The sequence below is a fragment of the Clarias gariepinus genome, chromosome 4, assembly GCF_024256425.1.
Source record: "Clarias gariepinus isolate MV-2021 ecotype Netherlands chromosome 4, CGAR_prim_01v2, whole genome shotgun sequence".
NCBI lineage: Eukaryota > Metazoa > Chordata > Actinopteri > Siluriformes > Clariidae > Clarias > Clarias gariepinus.
Genome location: NC_071103.1, coordinates 6712895 through 6734794, shown reverse-complemented (window position 1 = coordinate 6734794; position 21900 = coordinate 6712895). Strand labels below are relative to the sequence as shown.

The window sequence follows — 21900 nt, the reverse complement described above, 5'->3', positions numbered from 1 at the left end:
TTCTGTGCACTTCATGGTAACACGTAAAATTTTTTATTCATTCAACAGATGCCGTTATACCGTTATATTATGCAATTAAATTCCATGTAAATAAAGTTGGAACACATCTAGATTAACAATATAAAGTCTACATATACTGAATAAAATACAGGCATATCAATACTATAAAGATGGTAGGTGTTCATTTTTGTGTGTTCTAAGGAACAATCTACAGTGGAACCCTGGATTACAAGCATAATTTGGTCCGTAAACCAAATCAAATTTATCCATAAGAAATAATGGAAACGAATTATTCATTCCACAGCCCAAAAAATAAATATAAATAATTAATACAAATTATAAAGTAAAAATAAAACAAATTAACCTGCACTTTACCTTTAAAAAAAGTAAAAATTAATCCCGACAGATAAGTGTTTCCGTTTTGTGCGCACAGGCGCTGTATGTGTGTGTGTGTGTCTTCTCCTTTCCTTTTTCACAGCTGCCCCTTGTACTTAAGCAAAAAAGGGTTCATTTTAATGGTTAATGTTTTGGGTCAGGTGTAACCCTGAAAGTAAAAATATGTCATGTGGCATAAAGTTTCTTTTTTCATTTCTTTTCTGCTATCGATGTCCATAATAAACATATAATAATTACAAAAATCCAAAATCCACCAACGTCCCCCCCAAATAATTTTTCACAAATATCTTCAATGTGCAGACATGCTAACTTTACAGTTTTATTATATGTAATATATATATATATATATATATATATATATATAATAAAACTGTTAAGTTAGCATGTCTGCATCACGTAAATACCATCTAATGAACTTTAATGGAGTTTTCACAGCTGTATTTGGTGGAACATATAGGTTTCATCACAATTGGCCCTCAGGAGGAGAAGATATGCTAAATTCAAATTGAAAACAACCTTTAAATGGAAAAATCAACCTTGGAAAAAAATTTGTTTATCTCAAAATTTAACATATGGTGCTGTACAAGTTTAAAAAATGTTCTTATACTGTAAGTATGCAATTGTGTTTCCAAATATAACTGGTCAGTTAACGTATGTCTGTCCATTTGCGATATCTACACAATTAAAAAATTTCACGCAAACAAAGCACAAGTTATTAATAAAAACAACAACACAATGTGCCCAATACAATAGTTTATTTTTAAGTTCACTTTACTTTAAATTGAACAATAGCAATAACACATACATCATGTACATTTGAAACAAGTGATTTATGTTAATAATCAGTAACTGTTTAGATTAACAAATTTATTTTATAATCTTCTTCTTTGTCTTTCGGCTGTTCCCTTTCAGGGGTCGCCACAGCGAATCATCTGCCTCCATCTAACCCTATCCTCTGCATCCTCTTCTCTCACACCAACTAACTTCATGTCCTCTCTCACTGCATCCATAAATCTCCTCTTTGGTCTTCCTCTAGACCTCCTGCCTGGCAGTTCCAACCTCAGCATCCTTCTACCGATATATTCACAATCTCTCCTCTGAACATGCCCAAACCACCTCAATCTGGCCTCTCTGACTTTATCTCCAAAACATCTAACGTGGGTTGTCCCTCTGATAAACTCATTCTTAATCCTATCCATCCTTGTCACTTCCAAAGAGAACCTTAACATCTTCAGCTCTGCTACCTCCAACTCTGCCTCCTGTCTTTTCTTCAGCGGCACTGCCTCTAAGCCGTAGAGCATCGCTGGTCTCACCACTGTCCTGTACACCTTTCCTTTCATTCTCGCTGATATTCTTTTATCGCACAACACACCTGACACTTTTCTCCACCCATTCCAACCTGCCTGTACCCGCCTCTTCACCTCCTTTCCACACTCTCCATTGCTCTGGACCGTTGACCCCAAGTACTTAAAATCCTGCACCTTCTTACCTCTGCCCCCTGTAGCCTCACCGATCCTCCTGGGTCCCTCTCATTTACACACATGTATTCCGTCTTGCTGCGGCTAACCTTCATTCCTCTGCTTTCCAGAGCATACCTCCACCTCTCCAAATTTTCCTCCACCTGTTCCCTGCTCTCGCTACAGAGCACAATGTCATCTGCAAACATCATAGTCCATGGGGACTCCTGTCTTACCTCATCTGTCATCCTGTCCATCACCAGAGCAAACAAAAAGGGGCTTAGAGCCGATCCTTGATGCAGACCCACCTCCACCTTAAACTCTTCTGTCACACCTACAGCACATCTTACCACTGTCTTACAGCTCTCATACATGTCCTGCACCACTCTAACACACTTCTCTGCCACTCCAGACTTCCTCATACAATACCACAGCTCCTCTCTTGGCACCCTGTCATACGCTTTCTCTAAATCTAAAAAGACACAATGCAAATTTATTTTATAATAACGACTGTTAAAATTGTTTAGCAAGTCACATGATACGACACTACTCCCACTATTTACTTTGGTTTTCCACCTCATGCACGTCTTACATACGAGTATATGCGGTTAAATGCAAGTAAAGTGCATGTATTATTACAGTCTAATTATAAATCAATACATTTCTGTAAACTGTATAGATACACTTTATACACATTTTCTGGTCACAGATTAAAAGTATTAAAGGTAGAAACGTTAAAAGCTTCCACTCTGTGAGTTCACAAAGCATTAAAATAAAGATACATATTATAATAATTGTTAAACAAAAGCAGAGATATATAACACATATAGATACAAGCTCTCATAATTTCAATAATAGATGCAGTATAATATGATGTAAAATAATAAAGAAATATGTAATTTATACACATTTCAGATTCTTACACCATTTAGATGACAACTGAGAGCTCGTCAACATTTCCAGTCTGTGTATCCACTGAGCCCTCAACCTGGGTCATGTAGCGCCTTATACACTGCGCACGGACACATGGTGTCTGGAGGAGAAGCCTGGCGAGATGCTGCTTATAGTTCTCACCCACAAACACGTAAAGAAATGGATTGAGGCAGCTGTGTGAGTACGCCACAGCTTGAGTGACTTGCAGCATCAGATGGATCCCTTTGCTGATCTCACACTCTTGAGGTAGGATGCCCATCAGTTCCAGTGCTTCGAGGAATGCTGCAATGTTGTACGGTATCCAGCAGCAGAAGAATACCACCGTGACCACAACAACTAGACGAATAACCCGTTTCCTAGTTTTCTGAAGCTTCCAGAGCACCATCGATTAACAAAATCCCACAATACCCAGTGGAATCATCATGCCCAAAACATTCATTTTAAATAAGGCTGTACTTCTCCCATAACTGTGATACATAATTGCTTGGTAAGCAGTGCAAACTACTCCAGTATCATAAGCTTTACCTTCAATATGCAGTAGCTCAGGAAATGATGCTGCAACAGCTAGCATCCAGACTACCATGCTAGCTAAAACACCAAAAGCCTTTTTTTGGATTCTCAAGGCAAACAAAGAATAAACAATAACTAAATATCTGTCGATGCTCATCAGCACAATAAAGAAAATACCAGCGTAAAATCCGATGTAGTACACACCGAGGACCAGAGTGCACATGACGTTACCAAATACCCAGGTATCTCTGGCATAGTGAGCCTGGAAGGGGAGAGTGAAGATTAGTAGAAGGTCAGCGATGGCCAGGTTCAGGAGAGACACATCTGTCATGGTTTTTATCTGAGCACCTCTTAACATCACCCACAGCACCAGCATGTTGCCCAGGAAGCCCACCACGAAGAACAGAGAGTAGAGCACTGGAAGGAACCTGCTTGCATCGGTTCCATAATCACATGGCTCAGAAACAACAAAGTAATCATATGTTGTGCTAAAAACAATAAGCAGAAAGTTATTAAAAGAGAATTTTCTGAACATGAAAACATGTTAGTGTGCCGTGATGATTTGTGCACGCTGATATACAGACTTTATATATTATTACAAACTTAAGCACAGTTCAAATGTTGTGTGAAAGTTCAGGACGCAGAATAGAATAAGATAAAGACAGAATATCAATCAAAAATCCAGAAAAAAACCACATTATAAAAATCTAATAAATCAAGTTGCATTTCAGTAAGTAAAATGAGTATTTGATTCCCTACCAACCAACAGTAATATTGGCTCCTACAGACTGGTTAGGTTAGGTGCTCCTGATAACAACTCGTTATGTGTATAAAAGCCACCTGGCCACAGAATCTCTATCTTCCATTCAAACATCACCACCATAGGCAAGACCAAAGAGCTGTCATAGGATGTCATGGACAAGATTGTAGACCTACACAAGGCTGGAATGGGCTACAAGTCCATCAGGAAGAAGCTTGGTTAGAAGGAGACAACTGCTGGAGCGATTATTTGCGAAGTGGAAAAATAACCATCAATCATCTGTCCTCTGTAGCTCTATTCAAGCTTTTACACTATGCAGTAAGGATTATCATGAGAAAATTGAGATATTAGTCTAGAACTACATGGCAGGAGCTTGTGAATGATCTCAAAGCAGGTGGGACCACAGTCACCAAATAAACCATTGGAAACACAATTTGTCTCCATGGATCTTTCAGGGCCCCTCCTCAAGAAGGCACATATTCAGGCCCGTCTCAGGTTTGCCAAAGAACAGAGAAGGATTGGGAGAAAGTGCTGTGGTCAGATGACCAATATTAAGCTCTTTGGCATCAACTTTGGCATTGCAGTGTTTAGAGGAGGACAAATGCAGACTATGAGCCTAAAAACATCATCATTACAGTCAAGCATGGAGGTGGAAACATTGTGCTTTGGGGCTGTTTCTCGGCTAAAGGTATGGTAACTTTGCTACATTGAGCGGTCACTGGACAGGGCCATGTATTGTAAAATTTTAAACAGCTGGGATAGCTCAGTGGTTAAGGATTTTTTAATTGAAAAGATGTTAACACAGTCTCTCTTGGAAATGGAAAAAATGCACAATATTTTCAGCAAACATTGATGCATAGTTACTTCTTATGCCATAAATTGAACAAAAATGAAAAATAAAAACATTATGGCACTGTGCAAATGTCTGAGCACCCTAAGAGTTCCAGAGTCTCAGAGTTTTTTATAAGGTTTCAGACCTTAATCAGTTCATTAGGTCTGATGCATGGCAAAAGCTGTCATTAGTAAATGGCAATGAATATATTTGGCAATGGCAAGCTTTACAAATACTTTGATATTTGGTGGTGGTGCACCGTTCAACAAGACCTTCATGGAAGAGTCAGCAGAAGAAAACCTTACCGGCACCCCATTATAAAATCCAACATCAGAAGTTTGCAACAGAACATCTACAGAAGACTTGTTTTGGAAACAAGTTCTGTGGACTTATGAAGTTAAAATAAAACTATTTGGCCACAATCAGCAAAGGCATGTTTGGAGGAAAAAAGAGCAGCATTTCATGAAAAGAACACCTTGCCAACTATTAAGCATGGGGGTGGATCTACAGTATCATGCTTTGGGGTTGTGTTGCAGCCAGTGGCACAGGAAACATTGCACGGGTGGAGGGAAAAATGGATTCCACTAAATACCAGACAATTTTGGAAGCAAACATCACACCATCTGTAAAAAAGCTGAAGCTGTAAAGAGGATAACTTCTACAACAGGACAATGATCCTAAACATACCTCAAAATCCACTATGGAATACCTTAAGAGACGCAAGCTGAAGGTTTTGGAACGGCCATCACAGTCTTCTGATTTAAACATCATTGAAAATTTGTGGGTAGATCTCAAAAGAGCTGTGCATGCAGGATGACCAAAGAATATTACAGAACTAGAAGAATTTTTGCAAGAAAGAATGGGAGAAAACCCCAAGTACTGTACAAGAACTGAAAGACTTTTAGCTGGCTGTAAAAAGCATTTGCAAGCTGTGATATCTGCCAGAGGAGGCGTTACTAAGTACTGATTATGTAGGGTGCCCAAACTTTTGCACAGTGCCACAATAATGCTTTTATTTATTTATTTTTTAAAGCTTTGTTCAGTTTATGACATAAAAAATAACTATGCTTTAATGTTTGCTGAAAATATTGTGCCTTTTTTCTATTTACAAGAAAGACTGCGTTAACGTCTTGTCAATTAAAATATCACCAAAATCTGTTATTTATCAAGGGGTGGCTAAACTTTTGCATAAGACTGTATATTAAAGTTGATACACTTGATCACTTGTGACATTATATAAAGGAATGCAACTCCATATTCATATTATTTCATAATTTTTAGACATGTGATAGAAGTCATTATGGAGAAAAAGAAACACTTTCTCTCCATTTTTCCAAAGTGCATTTGACTGCCATTATTATTTAGAATGTAATATCTACTCACCTGTCCTCATATGTTGTTTCTTTCCAGGGACCACTGGTAGTGCTCATTGATGCCATTCAGCTTCAAACACAAAAATGTAACTTGGGTTTAAAGATATAGAAAAAGAGGGAAACATCTGTATGCATTTGTATGTGTCAGTAATCTTCTGAATCTGTTCTTATTAACAAATAAAAAGTAAAAGTTTGGACACAGCTGCTCATTCAACATCACTTGGACTGATTTTCCAACATTTCACATATGTTGACAACACCTTGCCTGTCAGTTGAGCCAAAGCTGTTATAAACAGTGGCTACTCTGAAGAAGGCACTACCTTGAGAAAGTTATTTTTAAATTATTTATTTTTTTAATGATGTGCCTATGACATCATCAGAGCCACACTTATGTTCTATATAACAGCACAACCTCAAGTGTCATATTTCTTAAGTACCCCGTCTGTAAAAACCTAGTTAAAGTAGTTTTTGGCGGGGTTTTTTTTATACCATGATGAAGTGTAAATTTTAGTGTTCCTTCATTCAGTTCTGAGGAGCCTCGCCCGGAGCATCCCTAAGAAGGTACTGTTTATAGAATAGGAGAGATTAAGACATTTGAAATGCTTTGATGCCCAGGTGTCATATCTGTATGATTTGCAGTTTTATTTGGGTCAGAAAGTTGTATTTAATTTGTTGATATTATTGGCTTAATGGCATGTAATTGGAACTGATCCTGCTTTTATGTAGATTATGTAAATGTTTGTGTTGGTCTGTGTTCGCAGATTTTAAAGTCAGATATTTAACGTCAGTTCGCATCATGTTGACACAATCGTGCATTACACAGAAGTTTATTTAATTTCTTTTTTACTCATTAATTTATTTGTGGTCATTTTTTCAGAATGAGTTCAGTATACAGGGTTTTTGAAATTTAAGGTTTATACTGTACAAAAGCTTAAGTACTGGGATGTTCCAGTGACACTGCTTCAGTTTGGTGGAGCTCATTTGCTTTTTCGGTAATTAAGTTTTTCTCAATGCTGTTTCTTCACACATTTTGACTGATATTTTATGTGCATTTTTAATTGTGTTGTACGTTGTTAAATAAAAGTAAAACTTTTGTAATAATCATTTTTTTTATTGTAATTTGGGATATTTTAAAATGTAAATGGTAAGAAAAATAAAAACCCCAGAATGAGTAGGTGTGTGTAGTAACTCTTACAATACAGAAAGTAAATCATTCAAGCAATAGGTAGAGTTTCCTGAAGCACAACGCCCACCATACTGTATACACACACAATTAGTGAAACACTTTTCCTTTTTGGTTCAAAACTACATAAACTAAAATAAAATGCTGGGGTACACTCTAAAAACTAACTCAGAGGACCTTTTACCACTACTTAATTTAATACATGGATGCAAGTTAAACATTCTAATTAATTGATTTAGATGAACTTTGTGAAGTTGTGATCAAATAATAATGCTGGTAATTATATTAACTTAATTTTGCATGTAATTTAAACTCGAATTTAATTGTTAATGGGTTAAAAACAAAATTTAAGTTGTCTTAATTTTAAAAAGTTGGCATAATAAGTTAATTTTTTTAAGTTATATCCTACCCCCTATGCCTGGACGTGTTCCAGTGGTAAGATTGTGTGTTACCAGACTTATAGGCTAACCAAACTCAATATAAACAAAATTTCATGGTGAGTAACACTTCAATTTACATCTAATAGTTCTACTAAAGTAATGAATTTACACTTGTTTCATTGAGATAACTGCTCAGCAAGAGAGCTGTTTGGAAAAACATTATTCAAGTTTTGCTAATTTGACCATTTGACTGTAAGCTACATAATGTTAACTAATTTCAGTCACAGCCACAGTTTTTAAAAGTCTTTTGTTCATTCACATAGATGGCTGTGTGCTTCCACTGTAGGCAAATTGTAGTAGCAAAAAAGTAAAAGCAGAGTGTTTCTTTTATTTTAGTTTGCCTGTATTTTAGTTACTTTTGTAATACAATTCAAAGTTAATATTTGTCTGGGGTTTGTGGTATTTTTCATAATAATATGTAAAATGTTGGTATTGTGATTCTGACCGTATCACTGAGGTGTATGTGTCCACCTGAAATTAATATTTTCCATCAATAGTTATTCAATAGACATTATCAATCTAATTAGATTAGTGTGTTGTTAAGTTTGTCAATATTGTTTTAAAAAATGGGCTGTGAGTGCAAACTGTAAATTTATCTCTCTCATTGGAAATGACTGGTGTCATTCAGAGCTTAGTCTCTTGGAATGTTCTATGACATGCTACTTGGCTTTTGACTGATATATTTATAGAGATTTGCCTAACTTTGTTGTGATAGCATAATTTATTATGCTTAGTTATTCTTAATGAGGACTTTTGAATTTTGAGTTTTTTATTTGCATTTTGTGCAAGATTTATATATAATTTGTTCACATACTCAACTGCATTTGAAAATAAAAGCTAATTGCACAAAAATAATGGTTGAACTAATGTATTTTTTTTTATATATATATCTACTACATTAACAAAAAACAAAAAACCCTACATAAAAAGAAACCTGAAAAAAAAATCTATTTGAAGTCACTTAATTTTTTAAATGGTTGCTATTTGAAATTATTATTATTATCGTACTTAAACAACATATAAAATTGCTTTAAAACAATATGGTAAAGCCATTTGGAGCAACATAATTTATACGAGTTATCAACTTAAAAACTTGCCTTTTGTCTAACAGTTAATAAGTGAGGGGTAATTAAAATAATCTTTGACTTTGAAGAGGAAAAGCTAATTCCCCCAACGCAAAGAAGCTTGTTGGTTCTAAATAATTTCAAATGAAGTTGTCATAACTCAAAAAGACTAATGCAAAACGTTGCGTTAATTTTTTTTGTTAAGTCTAAACATTTCTTTTTAGAGTGTATAAAATCACTGTATTTTTCACACATCTGTTTTTGTGACATCTATATACACAGTACATAAAAACACATACACAAAAAGTACACAATGTTCTGCTGTGCTTCAATGATTTGAATCAGTTCACAAAAACAGCATGTTTATGGGCAAAGCACAAAGCGTAAAGCTTATCACGGGGTTGGCATTAAAATACCCGTATATAGCAAAGTCAGCTGAGAACAAATAATAGAATAATGTATAGGCATCTATAAAACTATTCCTTATAAAACAGAAAGTAAAAGTGTACCTTGGTTATTCACGGCAGCTGGAGCTCGTGTCGTTCTGCGCTGTAGGAGAGTACGGGTGGAGGAGTCAGGGGCGTAGGAAAGGGAGGGGTGGGACAGACGGGTCCCCTTATATTGAGAGGTATATTAAATCATTTTGTTTTTTGGCAACAAGGGTTTCTCAGCATGTGAATCTGAGGGGAGCGCGTCTCTCCAAGTCCAATAATAATAGTTTGGATGGCTTCATAGGTGTACGTCCAGTCCTTTTAAAATTCAATGTTTGGAGCACAGTTTTAGATATTATAAAAGGAAGATGTAAATGTGCACATGGACATAGAGACAGCATTTATCATCCCATGGAGCATGTACAGGTTCATTAGCTGGCTTAGTGAGCTAGAATACTGTAGCTAGCCAGAGCACAAAGCCACACCCAAAGACTCATACGGTTCGACTCCACTCACTGCAACACAAATTAAGCGTCAGCAGGACTAGAGTTGTGTAACTTTTTACGATACTGGTGCCAAATCGATACTTTTAAAATGGTAATGGTGCCTGAACCTTTAAAAAAAATAAATGAAAAAAAAAAAAAAAACTATGCAAAATGGAGGACAACATTAAAGAATGCCTTTTATTGAAAAAAAAAGAAATAAAAATGTATTTATATCAGTTATATTATTTATATAGTATACATACATATTATATACAAGACACCTAATTTACATACTACCTAACCCAACTACACTAATTTAACTGTAATTACAAACAGAAAGCAGTAAATGATCTGAGTCATACTGTGCGTTAGATGGCAGGCAGTTCATGTTAATTGATGTAAATATGGAGTCCAGGTAGTTATTGGAGACAATCGCATTCTTGAACTATTAAGCAACCGCAGCCAAGTCAAGTCCTCAGAGAAACAGTTGCCAACACCAGTCGAGGCCAGAACCCTCTTCATGATAGAGTGAAACCATCCTCAGACACCAGACGCATCTCATCATCCCATATGTCGCTGGACTGTCAAAAAAGCTAAAAAGGATTTTTGGAAAGCACAACATACTGTACCAGTTCACTTCAAACCCACCAACACTAAGTCACTAAAAAGCTCGTCCAACCCTAAGACCGCACACTCAAACATAAGAAAAGCAATAATATATATATATATATATATATATATATATATATATATATATATGCGGTCCAATGCAGTGAAGAGTTTTCAGAGCTCCACAGTAGATTGGGAAGACAAAACAACCCTTCATAAAATGATGCATCAACACAGAAGGAGCAACACCTCAGGACTTGAATCGGGGGTATACCTTCATCTGAAGGACACACATTTGAGGATGAAAATGACCAAATTTTGAGGGAAGAGGACAGACGATTCAGGAGAGGGATGAAAAAAGCCATTAATAAGCAAGTGAAAAATTCTTTAGGTGGAGGTGGAGGTCTTCGACACAACCTGTCTCCTATTTATATGATGCCCTTCCATCCCGATGAAGATCAAGACCTCTTCACAGGTCCACCAAGTAAGCCACACTTCTGCAGGACTTCCTTTACTCTCTTTGGTTTATACATCTTAACATCTCTCCCTAATCCCTCACCACCTCTATTCTCACCTTCTCCATGGTTCACATAAGGAGCCTTCTCAGATAGAGGAAGATCCTTTGGCCTTGGAGGATTAAATACAAGGAACTTTCCAATTTACCTTAGACTGAAGAAGCTACTTGGAAGAATAGTGAAATGTATCTAAGAAACAAGAAAAGTCCAGGTGACATGACTGAGAATCTATACAGACACATTTAAGACCATCTTCGGGTCAGTACTTCTGCTCACCTAAATATTGAGTAATCTGCTGCCAAGTTGTTTAACGTAGGTAGATTTAAGTAAATGCACTCCTAATATTGAACACTTGCAAGCATAGGAATTACACTGCTTTAGGAAGAATGCCAAACACCATTAAACATACCACAATCAAATGCTTCAAGCAAAACAACCCCAACGAGTGTCAATCAGAAGCAGAGAATGAATAGCGTAGATGGAATGCATGAGGAATATTTCCCAGGTCAAACACAAGGAGCCCTGGTGTCATAAAAAAACACAAAATTCTATCCCAAACTGGCACAGAACTACAGCATGTCTGCACAAAGTGAAGCATTTAAAAAAAGAGGCTCAGCCAGGTGCATGGAGTTTACACTGAATTTGTTTTTTAATAGTCAACATTCAAAGTCTCCTTTATTGTCCATGTTAAAAATACAGAAGACAAAGAAAGAGATGAACTTGCATTTGTTTTATATGATACTGCAAAGGCAATTAAAATGTGTCTACACATAAATACAACAAAAACACAACAAATAAATTAACTAGGTTGCTCGATCTTGTTCTTTACATGGCTGTTTAAGAAGCACATGATCTTGTTTGAAATACACTGTCCATTTTAAAAGAAGGTTCTTAATGACTTTTTTTTTTTGTGCAAAAATACTTACTATAAGGCATGAACTAGAAATCAGTACATGGGACATATCCATCACATGACTATCAAAAAATAAATAAAAAAATCCAAATATTCAGTGTCTTATATGTGCTCTATCATTTTGCCATTTCATTACTGGTGACCGTTAGCAAAGCTCAAGGCGTTCCCGTAAGGGTTCTCAATGGGTAGAACACTTGTTTTCTTGTTCAATCTCTGGTCATGGTGTTTCCTGCTAGAAGACGACTGTTGTTTTGCCTGAACACGAGCATTATATCCACCTTCCTCTGCTTCTTGAATTGATGTTGGATTGGTGTGCAAGTCATTTGGAGCTTTTCTACACATTTTTGAACAGGGCAAAAGGGAATAACATATGAAGCTGGCAATTTCAGTTTCCATATTTATACCAATAAATATATGTAACACAAAAAAAGCGCTAACCTTTTAAGGACAGACTTCCTATGATTAATATGAACTCCAAGACAAACAAGGAAGAGGATAAACAGAAGAACCAATACAACTCCTGCTATCACTCCTGGCAAAAAAAAAAGGTACACAGTTTGATATGAATCATAGCGTCTTCAATTGCACAGCTGTGGCCAAAAGTCTCGAGAATGACAAATATTAATTTTCACAAAGTCTGCTGTTTCAGTGTTTTTAGATTTTTTTTTGTCAGATGTTAGTCACGATTACATTGTTTTATGAAATAACAATATTTGCAGGGTTGACACTTCTTTTTTTAAAACGTCTGCAGTTCACCCAGGCATAGTATCAATCAACAAGACAAACTTCTATGCCACATCCTGACTGAAGCAGCCTTTTTTTTCTTGAGTAATCCAAGGCTTGGAGCCTCCTAAGGATTGACGAGTTCTCAATGGGATTAAGGTCTGGGGAGTTTTCTGGATTCCTACCATGGATGGTTTGTTCCCCGAGCCATTTAGCTATCTTACAAAATTGTGAGTAAGCCCACTTCCTTGCTGAGAAGCAACTCCATACATGGTAGCACTCTTGAACAGCTTTTTTTCAGATGCCCCAAACAATCGGAAAGGAGATTCATCAGAGAAAAATACTTTACCCCAGCCCTCAGCAGTCCAATCCATGTACCTTTTGCAGAATATCAATTCGTCTCTTATGTGGCTTCTTGCTGCACTTCTTAAAATGTATGAAGATGAGCTCTACCATCAGTCCTGTGTCATGCCAACAGTTAAACTCTTCATGTGCGGTTGCTTTAATCAGCCAAGGGAGTGGGATTACTTACAATTTTGGCCAAGAACACCATGAATAAAGAATGGTACAAAAACATCCTTCGACAGCAACCATTCCCAACCATCCAAGAACAGTTTGGTGTCAAACAATGCCTTTTCCAGCATAATGAAGCACCTTGCCATAAGGCAAAAGTAATAACTGAGTGGGTCTCTTCCAGTAACACCACTCTTCAAGTACCAGTTTCACAGTTTTCCCATGTCATAATTTTTTTCGACAGGGGTTCATTTTGTGGACATAAATGAAATAGGGAGTAGTGTTTTTTTTTTTTTCTAACCTACTGAGCTGGAATAGACAGAAGTGTCAGATTGCTTAAGAGTGGATTTATCCCCCCCATGGGGACAGGTTTTATCCCATGGTTAAAATACATGCTTAAAAAAGTTCCCTGGTGAGTAACTGTGCAATTTTCCCTTGTGCTGACATTTCCCTGTCTCGTGAAGTACAGTGAGCATTGCAGTATTAACCCTTGACATTCCACCGGCTCTCCAGCATGTTTGTTGGGATGTGCACCATGTGTTACAGAGAGGTATGGATTAGAGCTTGGTGTAGACCACTGGAGTATGACTGAGGGGCTAGCTGAATGGATCTGGACTAGGTCTTGTCAAAGTCATTTAGAACTCTGCCATGACTCATTAATGTTTTGCACACATTTAATCCCTCTGCTGCGTCCATGATACACAGTCTTCTTTAGATGGTGATGCACGTAAAAGTTTTTTACAAAAATGGATTGGCAAACAAACACGGGTAATCACAAGATTTTTTTTTGTGAATGACTGTTTCCTCTACTTCATAAAAAAATAGCTAATTTCATGTACTTTTGAAATTAAAATTAAAATTATTTGTTTATTTTCAATGAACTAAAAATGTTGGGTGAACATCCTCCAAGTGTGGTAATTCCATAATTTTTGCCAGTACTTTTATCTGCATCACTTGAAATATAATACAGTGAAACCTCGGATTATGAGTAACTCTGTTTACGAGTGTTCCGCAAGACGAGCAAAGCTTTTTAATAAAATTTGACTTGTAAAACGAGCATTGTCTTGGTTTACGAGCACCGAGTATTATGTATCATGTATGCGCTTCTTGATTTGACACTGAGCGTCACGTGATCACAACTGAGCCAACAGTTTCTCTCTCTCTTGCGCTGCAGGTAATTATCTCCCCTGCTGGGTCTTAGTGCTCGTCTCTTACTGGTATAATCAACATCCATGTGTGTGTTTTTCTTTCTCTTGCGCTGCAGATGTGTTGTGTGTGCGCGCACGCGTAATTTGACACCGCGCCGGTTCACACACACGCTCTCTCTCGCCTTTACTGTCAGTGTTCGAGTGTGTGTTATGCGTGTGCGCACGCGTAATTTAACACCGCGCCTGTTCGCACACACTCTCTCTCTTTCGTCGTTAGTGTGTGTCAGTGTTTGATTGTGTGTGACCGTGTCAAATTACGCGCGCACACACAACACACACTCAGCAGCGCAGGAGAAAGAAAAACACCCACACAGCGCCTGTGCGCATAAATGGAAACCCTTATCTGTCGAGATTTATTTTTACTTTTTTTAAGGTAACGTGCAGGTTAATTTTTTTTTTTACTTTATATTTTGTGTTAATTATTTTTATGTATTTATTTATTTGGGCTGTGGAAGGAATTATTTAAATTTCCATTATTTCTTATGGGAAAATGTGCTTTAATTTACGAGTGTTTTGGAAAATGAGCCTGCCTCCGGAAAGAATTATGCTCATAATCCGAGGTTCCACTGTACAATATATAAGCAATATTTTGTATTTAATCATATATGTTCCACAAACAAATTTTAGTAAAAGATAATATACTGTATGATCCAAAATATACAGTACTGAAACTCGCACATCTTGGATGCGCATTTGCATTTTTCTATGGGGCATCGCTACAGACACACAAATTCCCAGTAGTGAAAAGGAAGTTGTGTTTCAGTTGTTGTTGGAAATGAGTCTCTCGACGAAGGAAAACGTATTTATAATTGCGTATTATTTCTGGCTCATACAGAAGTGGTTGTGAACGGGGTACGAGTTTAAAATAGATGGCTAAACAATTCCTTGCTGTACCCGTCCCATTCCCTTGATGTAACACCAACTGATGCCTACTTGTGGGGACGTGAAAAGAGAGTGTGTTCAACTGTAAAGATCCGCCAAGAACCATGCCTTTATTACATAAGCAAATCATTTCCTTTTGCAGGAGTCTGCAGTAACCTTTGTTTCAGGAATCCGGGTTGAGAATCTGTGCGAACGATATGAACACTGTCTACAGCAAAGCAGTGCACACACACCGCAGTAAATCAACATGCTAATAGTGTTTATCTGTATGGTAGTTTCTTTCAGAAGAAATAAACTCACAGATGACAACGAGGTAATATTGTTTATCTTTTCATTTCAGTAATTGTATATTTGGCATATGCTGGATAAATAATTTTATAAATACCTCACCTCTTGGATCAGTCTGACAGCTGATTGAAGTTGGAGCGCTCTTTACATCTCCTGAACATAATTTGAACGTCAGATCATACCAAAGAGCTGGATGGAGATTGTGGAGCTCAAGTCTGGTTCCGTTCAAGTACTGAGGGTTTCTTCCTTTCATCTGCACTTCTACTCCTGTCCATTTCCCAGATGGAGCATCCCAAACTACACCCAAACCACTTCCTCCAGACAGCTGCTCACAACGCAGACCAGTCACAATCAGAGATGCTTGAAAAAACAAATAAATAAAAAAAGATTACTTGCGCAGACTCAGAAAGTAAGGCTTAAATCATCATTCTTGATTGAACACTGCAAAAATATCCCATCAGTCAATCATGTGGCAACAGTACAAATAATGCACATGTTAAGAGTTACAGTTCTGAGTGTCATTAACTGTAAAGTGGTGATGGTCAGATACCAATGATCTCCTGAGTTTGTATGGCATAAAAGTCTCTGAAATTCACTTGCTTTTTGATCACACCACACTTTGACCTCCACTTTGCAAAGTAACGCTTAGTGCATATGTATGTGCACCCATTCAATCCTTGCCTTGTGTGCAGATCTGCAGTATTTGAGTCTGAACCGTAAACATCTTTTTGAAATTTGGGGATTTTTGCCCTGACTAAACTTAAGCACATGGAACTTACATGTTTTGGCACCGTATTACCTTAACGACTTGCTGTAATTCAACAATAACAGTTAGCTGAGCATTAATTTCTGTGTTCAAATACTGGCACCTACAACAGATAACTCAGGGAGTACTCATGCACTTTCCTAATAAATGAATTCATTCTGCTGTTCAAACATGAATAGATAAACACATAGTTAAAAAGACAATTGGAACCTGTGACTGAAGTGAACGTCAGGCCTCTACTCTTCACGCCTTCAAACACAGTATAAAGAGTGAAGCTGTACTTGGTCCTAGGAGAGAGTGATGAAATTGTATGCCTAATTACAGGAGCGTTCTCTAATACAGCAACTGGGGTCTCAGCACCGCCGCCACGTCTCAGGATGTAGCTGAGATTACTGCCTTTCACTTCTTCCCATGACAGTTCTAATCCATCTGCTAATTGCTGTGTAACATTAACTCTTGCCACATTGACAGGCACTGGAACAAAAACAAATATTCACAAATTTACTGCATTATCAAATATGTACAGTATTCAGTATTTTAATTCATTTATGTTTTCCTCATTACAGGCATAGTCTAAAAGTAATATGCAATAGGCAATTTACAGCTCTATCTGGCCAGACCAAAAGTTACGATTTAGCTAAGTCAAGAACACTGGAGAGGGTGGGGGTATCTTTGCCAAGTCTACCATTAAGATACTTCTGTATATAAATACATTTATTTGATATATTTAAATATAAATACAGTGATGGATACACTGATTCCCAGCCCTGATCCTGGAGGACCCCCTGCCCTGCACATTTTAGTGTTTTGTCTGCTCCCAGCACACCTGATTAACTAAACAGCTTTTTTTAAATAGAAGTGGCTGTGGTAGAGCAGGGAGATGATCAAAACAGGACCAGGGCAGGGAAACCCGAATATACAGTATATCTATTCAGAAACAAAGAAAAGTGCCTGAATATATTTTTTTACTTTATTCAATAGTTTTTTTTTTTTTTCATTTCTGTTAAGTGAATATTTTTACCAGAATCAGTCTCGGCCTGAATTTCTTTCTGGTTGGGTTTTTGCATGTAAATAGCACTATATACTGGCTACAGAAACACATCCTGTACATACACGCTTCACCTATATAATGATGACATAGAGATTTAAAATGGGGAGGAAAAAAAAGAAAAGGGACCATAGCTTACAATTCCAGCTTGAAGATGCACATCGAAATGTGTCAAACAGCTTAGAAAATGGCAATGTTCATGGCAAATCACAATTTTTAAATAAGCAAAGTATAGGAACATGTGTTAAAGTTGGTTGCGTATGGATAATGAGTAGATCCTTTCTTTCTCCATACTTTGACCTTTCCATCACATTGGTAGAGGTAAATCTTGTTTTCTTTATGGACATGAAATTCAACAAAAAGGCAACCTCAGGTATCATCAGTTCAATGAATCACTTGGAGTAATAGCTAAGACCATGTGGGTGAAATTGTTTGTATCAAATAGGGTTTAAAAGACTCTAAACACAAAATAAAAGATGCTTTAGGCACACACATGGTCACAGTGTTATAGTAAACAGTACACACAATTTTAAATATGCATATATGAATATATAAACACGTACAATAATAGCAGTACTCAAAGGTAGACGTTCACCAAACCTGCTACGATCAGCTGATTATTATAGTTTTACACAACACATAGCACTAAAAGAGGGGTGCTAACATGACTGTATGCTTTTACATGAGTTAAACATAAAGAACATTTAATTTATTGAAAAATGCCCCCCCACACACACACACTTACTTACTGGTCACTGCGGAGAAGTTGTAGCCACTACTCCTCTCTCCTCCAAATACTGTATAAAGAGTGAAGGTATATTTGGTCCCGGGACTAAGAGATGTTACAGTATGCGTTGCCAAAGATGATCCCCAATACATAGGAGTGTATGCCTCAGACCTGTTGCTTGGTTTTAGGATGTAAGTGTATGCATTAACCTGGTTGAACTTAACCCACTGAAATGTTATTGCAGTCTCAGAACGAGCCCCTACAGTCACTCTGGCAACGTTGGAGGGATCTGAGGAAAAGAAAGAATTTTCATGCGACATTACCGATTCTCCACTGGCACATTACAGAGGCTACTGGACGTGAGGAATCTTGAAAGAGCTTACTAGTAACAGTAGTAAAGTTGAAAGCATTTTGCTTTACTCCTTTAGATACTGCATACAAAACAAAGTTGTACTTGGTCCCAGGAGACAGCGATGAGACTGTATACCTTAAAACAGACCCATTAGCTGATACAGTAAGTGGAGTTTCTGTTCCATTACTGTATCTCAAGATGTAGCTGAAATCATTCACTTTACTCCACTCCAGTGTAAGCTCGGTCTCAGTTCGTACCTTTACAAAGACACCAGCAGGAAAAGCTGCAGAAAAAGAGAAATCATTTATTGGGGGATCGATCAAATCCTCTATTACAATTAACATAACGGATACAATGAGTAAAAGAAAAGTTATTAGCCGTATAGAACGTTAATCCCACATCAACCCAGCATGTGAGCAGGTGGCAAATTTTGAAGGGAATGAAAAAAAAGATGAGATTAAAATACAGTTTTAAAAAGTAAGAACTTGAAAGGACTGTTTATAACCAAAAGTCTCTTTATCTTTTACAGAACATGTGGCACATTCCACAGAGACTGCACTTCTGTCAGTTACTGAGAAGCTCCATGCTGCGACTGTAGATCAGCTAAACTATCATCTGTGTTGATCCTCCTGGACCTTTGCTTCTTACTAAGAATATAGTCTTATACGACCAAAGACTGAAGTTTTAAATAGCTGACAAAATTAACACTAGTATACACTTCGTTGCAACAACATCTATGATGATGCTTTTTGCAGATTAATTCAAAGAATTTTCGGACTAAACGCAAAATTCTAAGAACTGGCTTTGTTCTTCCATGGGATAGAGAGTCACGGCATTACATCACTGTATACGTTCGTGTACATTTCTACTTCACCCACTAATGCTAGCAGCAAAAAATGCTAGCGGCAAGCACAACAACAATGACGAACTTCAACATGGTTTTGAGGGCAGTTCTCCTGGCTTTATTATTACTAGAATGCATTTAGGGTACAAGGTAACAGTGCTCACCACTACGCGACTGTGCTGTCTACATCTAATGAACCAATTACTTAATAACTTGCCAAAAGGTACCAGCCAATGACTATTTTAACAGTATTTTCTTGTAGAGGACATCAAACTCTATATTTCCAGTAAACTTCTGGAGGAGGTTATGTGCATTTTGGTGCTTGTAAACGACAGACGCTAATGAGTCAGTTTTGTCAGGACTTAAATTACTGTAACTTTGTGAAGTTTTAAAAATATCTTCACAAACATGGTGTCATTTTTAAGGGGTTTTCAAGAGCTATCTACTTCTGTCACATACCTAGAATGTGTTAAAAGAGTTTTGTCAGTTTATTTGTGATATGAATGATAGGCATGCATACTGTACAACCCAGTGGTGAAATACATCATGCGATTGGGTGAAAACCACAAGTCTTTAATGTGGAAAGCAGATAATGTCTAAAAATGTGGTCAAAAACAAGAAAAAACGAAAAAAAAAAAAAAAAACCAACCCAACAACCTAAAAAAACTTCAAGAAACCCAACAAGTGCTTTAATCTTACATGGCAGCTGTGACTGCGTCTAGAATTCATGAATAGTTGGAAACACATGAGACAGCAGTTCTCCTGATAACATTTCTTATGTTTACTTTGCTTATTTAATTATAAGTACACACTTAAAGGTTTCATAAGCGAAATTTAACATCTCAGGACGAGAAATAATTACAAAAATGTCACCAAGGTGAAATAAATCAAAAACACACATACACAAGCCATAAAAAGGTTATCCAGTCAAGATGTACTGTATGGAACAACTAAAGTTCATTACATTTATTACAGTACAGAAATACAAACTCACCCACAGAGGAGCAACTGAGCAGCAAATCAGCAGCAGGTGGAGGATCTCCATCTCACACAGGGTAGAGTTAAAGTGATACTGAACCCTAAAGACCAAAAACAAACCGGGATACAAAGTTTGGGAAGACAAAACCTCCACCAGCTCAAGTCTCGTGTTAGCGCCACCTACAGGTCACTAGGCTGTACTCACACTAGTCCTCAATATGGAGGGAAACATTTCGAAACACACTATTTAACCTACTTTCCCCCTTTGTTTTTGAACAAATGCTTTAAACAAGTATGTCGTTTGACAGTTAGTTTGTTTTCCCCACAGGTGAAGTGTGAAAGTATAAACCTGTGAAGTAGGACTTTGTAAAATCTGATGTGAGACAAAACAGAAGTGAAGCAGTTAATCAACTGTGACCATGTTCAGGTGTGTAGAGTCAGTGAGAACCTCTTCCTGTTAAACATGGTGGTTTGCAGAAATACATTTAAAATAGTACAATAATAATAATAATGATAAATAAATAAGCTACTACCTTGCCAAGTACACATCGAGCACAGTGTAAAGTGTTCGAGTTGAGTTATCTAGTGAGCATCCGTTAACATGTCCAATCAAATGTCCAATAAAATGTCCAATCAGTGCAGAAAGAACCGTTTCCGTTTCTCACACACAATTGTTGCAAGTTGCATTTGGCAAAGAGACATGGGTATGTGCCAGGATAATGCCAGTGTTTTATCCCAGTGATAAAAATACAGAAACTTTATTTTCATTGCAATGATACAATGTAATCTATTTGGTACTGTAGCTCTCAAAGAACAGCAGCAATAAAGAAAATGTAAGAACAAAAGAGAACTTCAATCAAATCTAAATATATCTATACAATCTATGCAACAGAATATCTGTACAGAAGGCCTTCGATCTTCATTTCCTGACAGTGCAGTGCAAACAGGTATTGTCAAAAATAAGAATGTATTGCAATAATAATAATAATAATCATAGAGTCCTGATTGTCCAGTATCTTTCCCTCGATGGAAGGGGCACAAACAGTCGGGGTTGAATCCTTGATGATGTTGCTAGCTCTTCTGTGCAGTCGGATTGGGGAGCTTGGTTCCCACAATTATCTATGCGTTCTTAACTATCCAAGCCAGTTCTTTTCCCCACTCTGCAGTGCACCTGGTGTACCACACTGTGAGCTTTATTCACTAAGTAGGAAGTGTTAGTGGTCCATGTTAAATTCCTTGTGATGTGCAGCCCCAGGAATTTGATGTCGTTAACCCTCTCAGCTTCCTCACCATTTATGTGGAGACGGGGTGATGTCGATTTGTCCTGGTTCTCCTGTAGTGCACAGTGATCTCCTTTGTCTTAGTGGTGTTCAGAAACAGGTCTGAACACCACTCAACCTGATGTTGAACTTTCTTTCTGTAGTGTGTCTCCTCGTTGTCTGATATCAGTCCCAATACTGTGGTGTCATTGGCAAACTTCACTATGATGTTAGAGGTGAATTGGTGTGCATTATGTGTGAATAGGGTGAAAAGGGCTGGACTGAGGACACAACCCTGCAGTGCTCCTGAATTCATGATGAGAATGCATGATGTAACAGGTTTGACTAAAAGAGTCTTACTAATGTGTTTTTTGTGATACACAGCAAGACATCACAAATCAATTACTTGCA

At 37.3% G+C, this 21900-nt stretch overlaps 1 protein-coding gene and 1 pseudogene across 1 annotated transcript; both read right to left on the bottom strand.

Moving 5' to 3' along the window:
- Positions 1-2363: 2363 nt before the first annotated feature.
- Positions 2364-9777, bottom strand: LOC128519764 (C-C chemokine receptor type 5-like; annotated as a pseudogene).
- Positions 9778-11898: 2121 nt separating this feature from the next.
- On the bottom strand, positions 11899-20557 carry LOC128520561 (fibronectin-like). The gene is made up of 8 exons (XM_053494850.1): positions 20247-20557; positions 19952-19970; positions 18440-18691; positions 18079-18345; positions 16492-16755; positions 15618-15875; positions 12340-12433; positions 11899-12235 (listed from the first exon to the last, which is right to left on the bottom strand). Exons 1-8 carry the CDS (start codon positions 20295-20297, stop codon positions 12034-12036), a joined length of 1407 nt encoding a protein of 468 aa, XP_053350825.1. The 5' UTR covers positions 20298-20557; the 3' UTR covers positions 11899-12033.
- Between the last annotated feature and the right edge of the window lie 1343 nt (positions 20558-21900).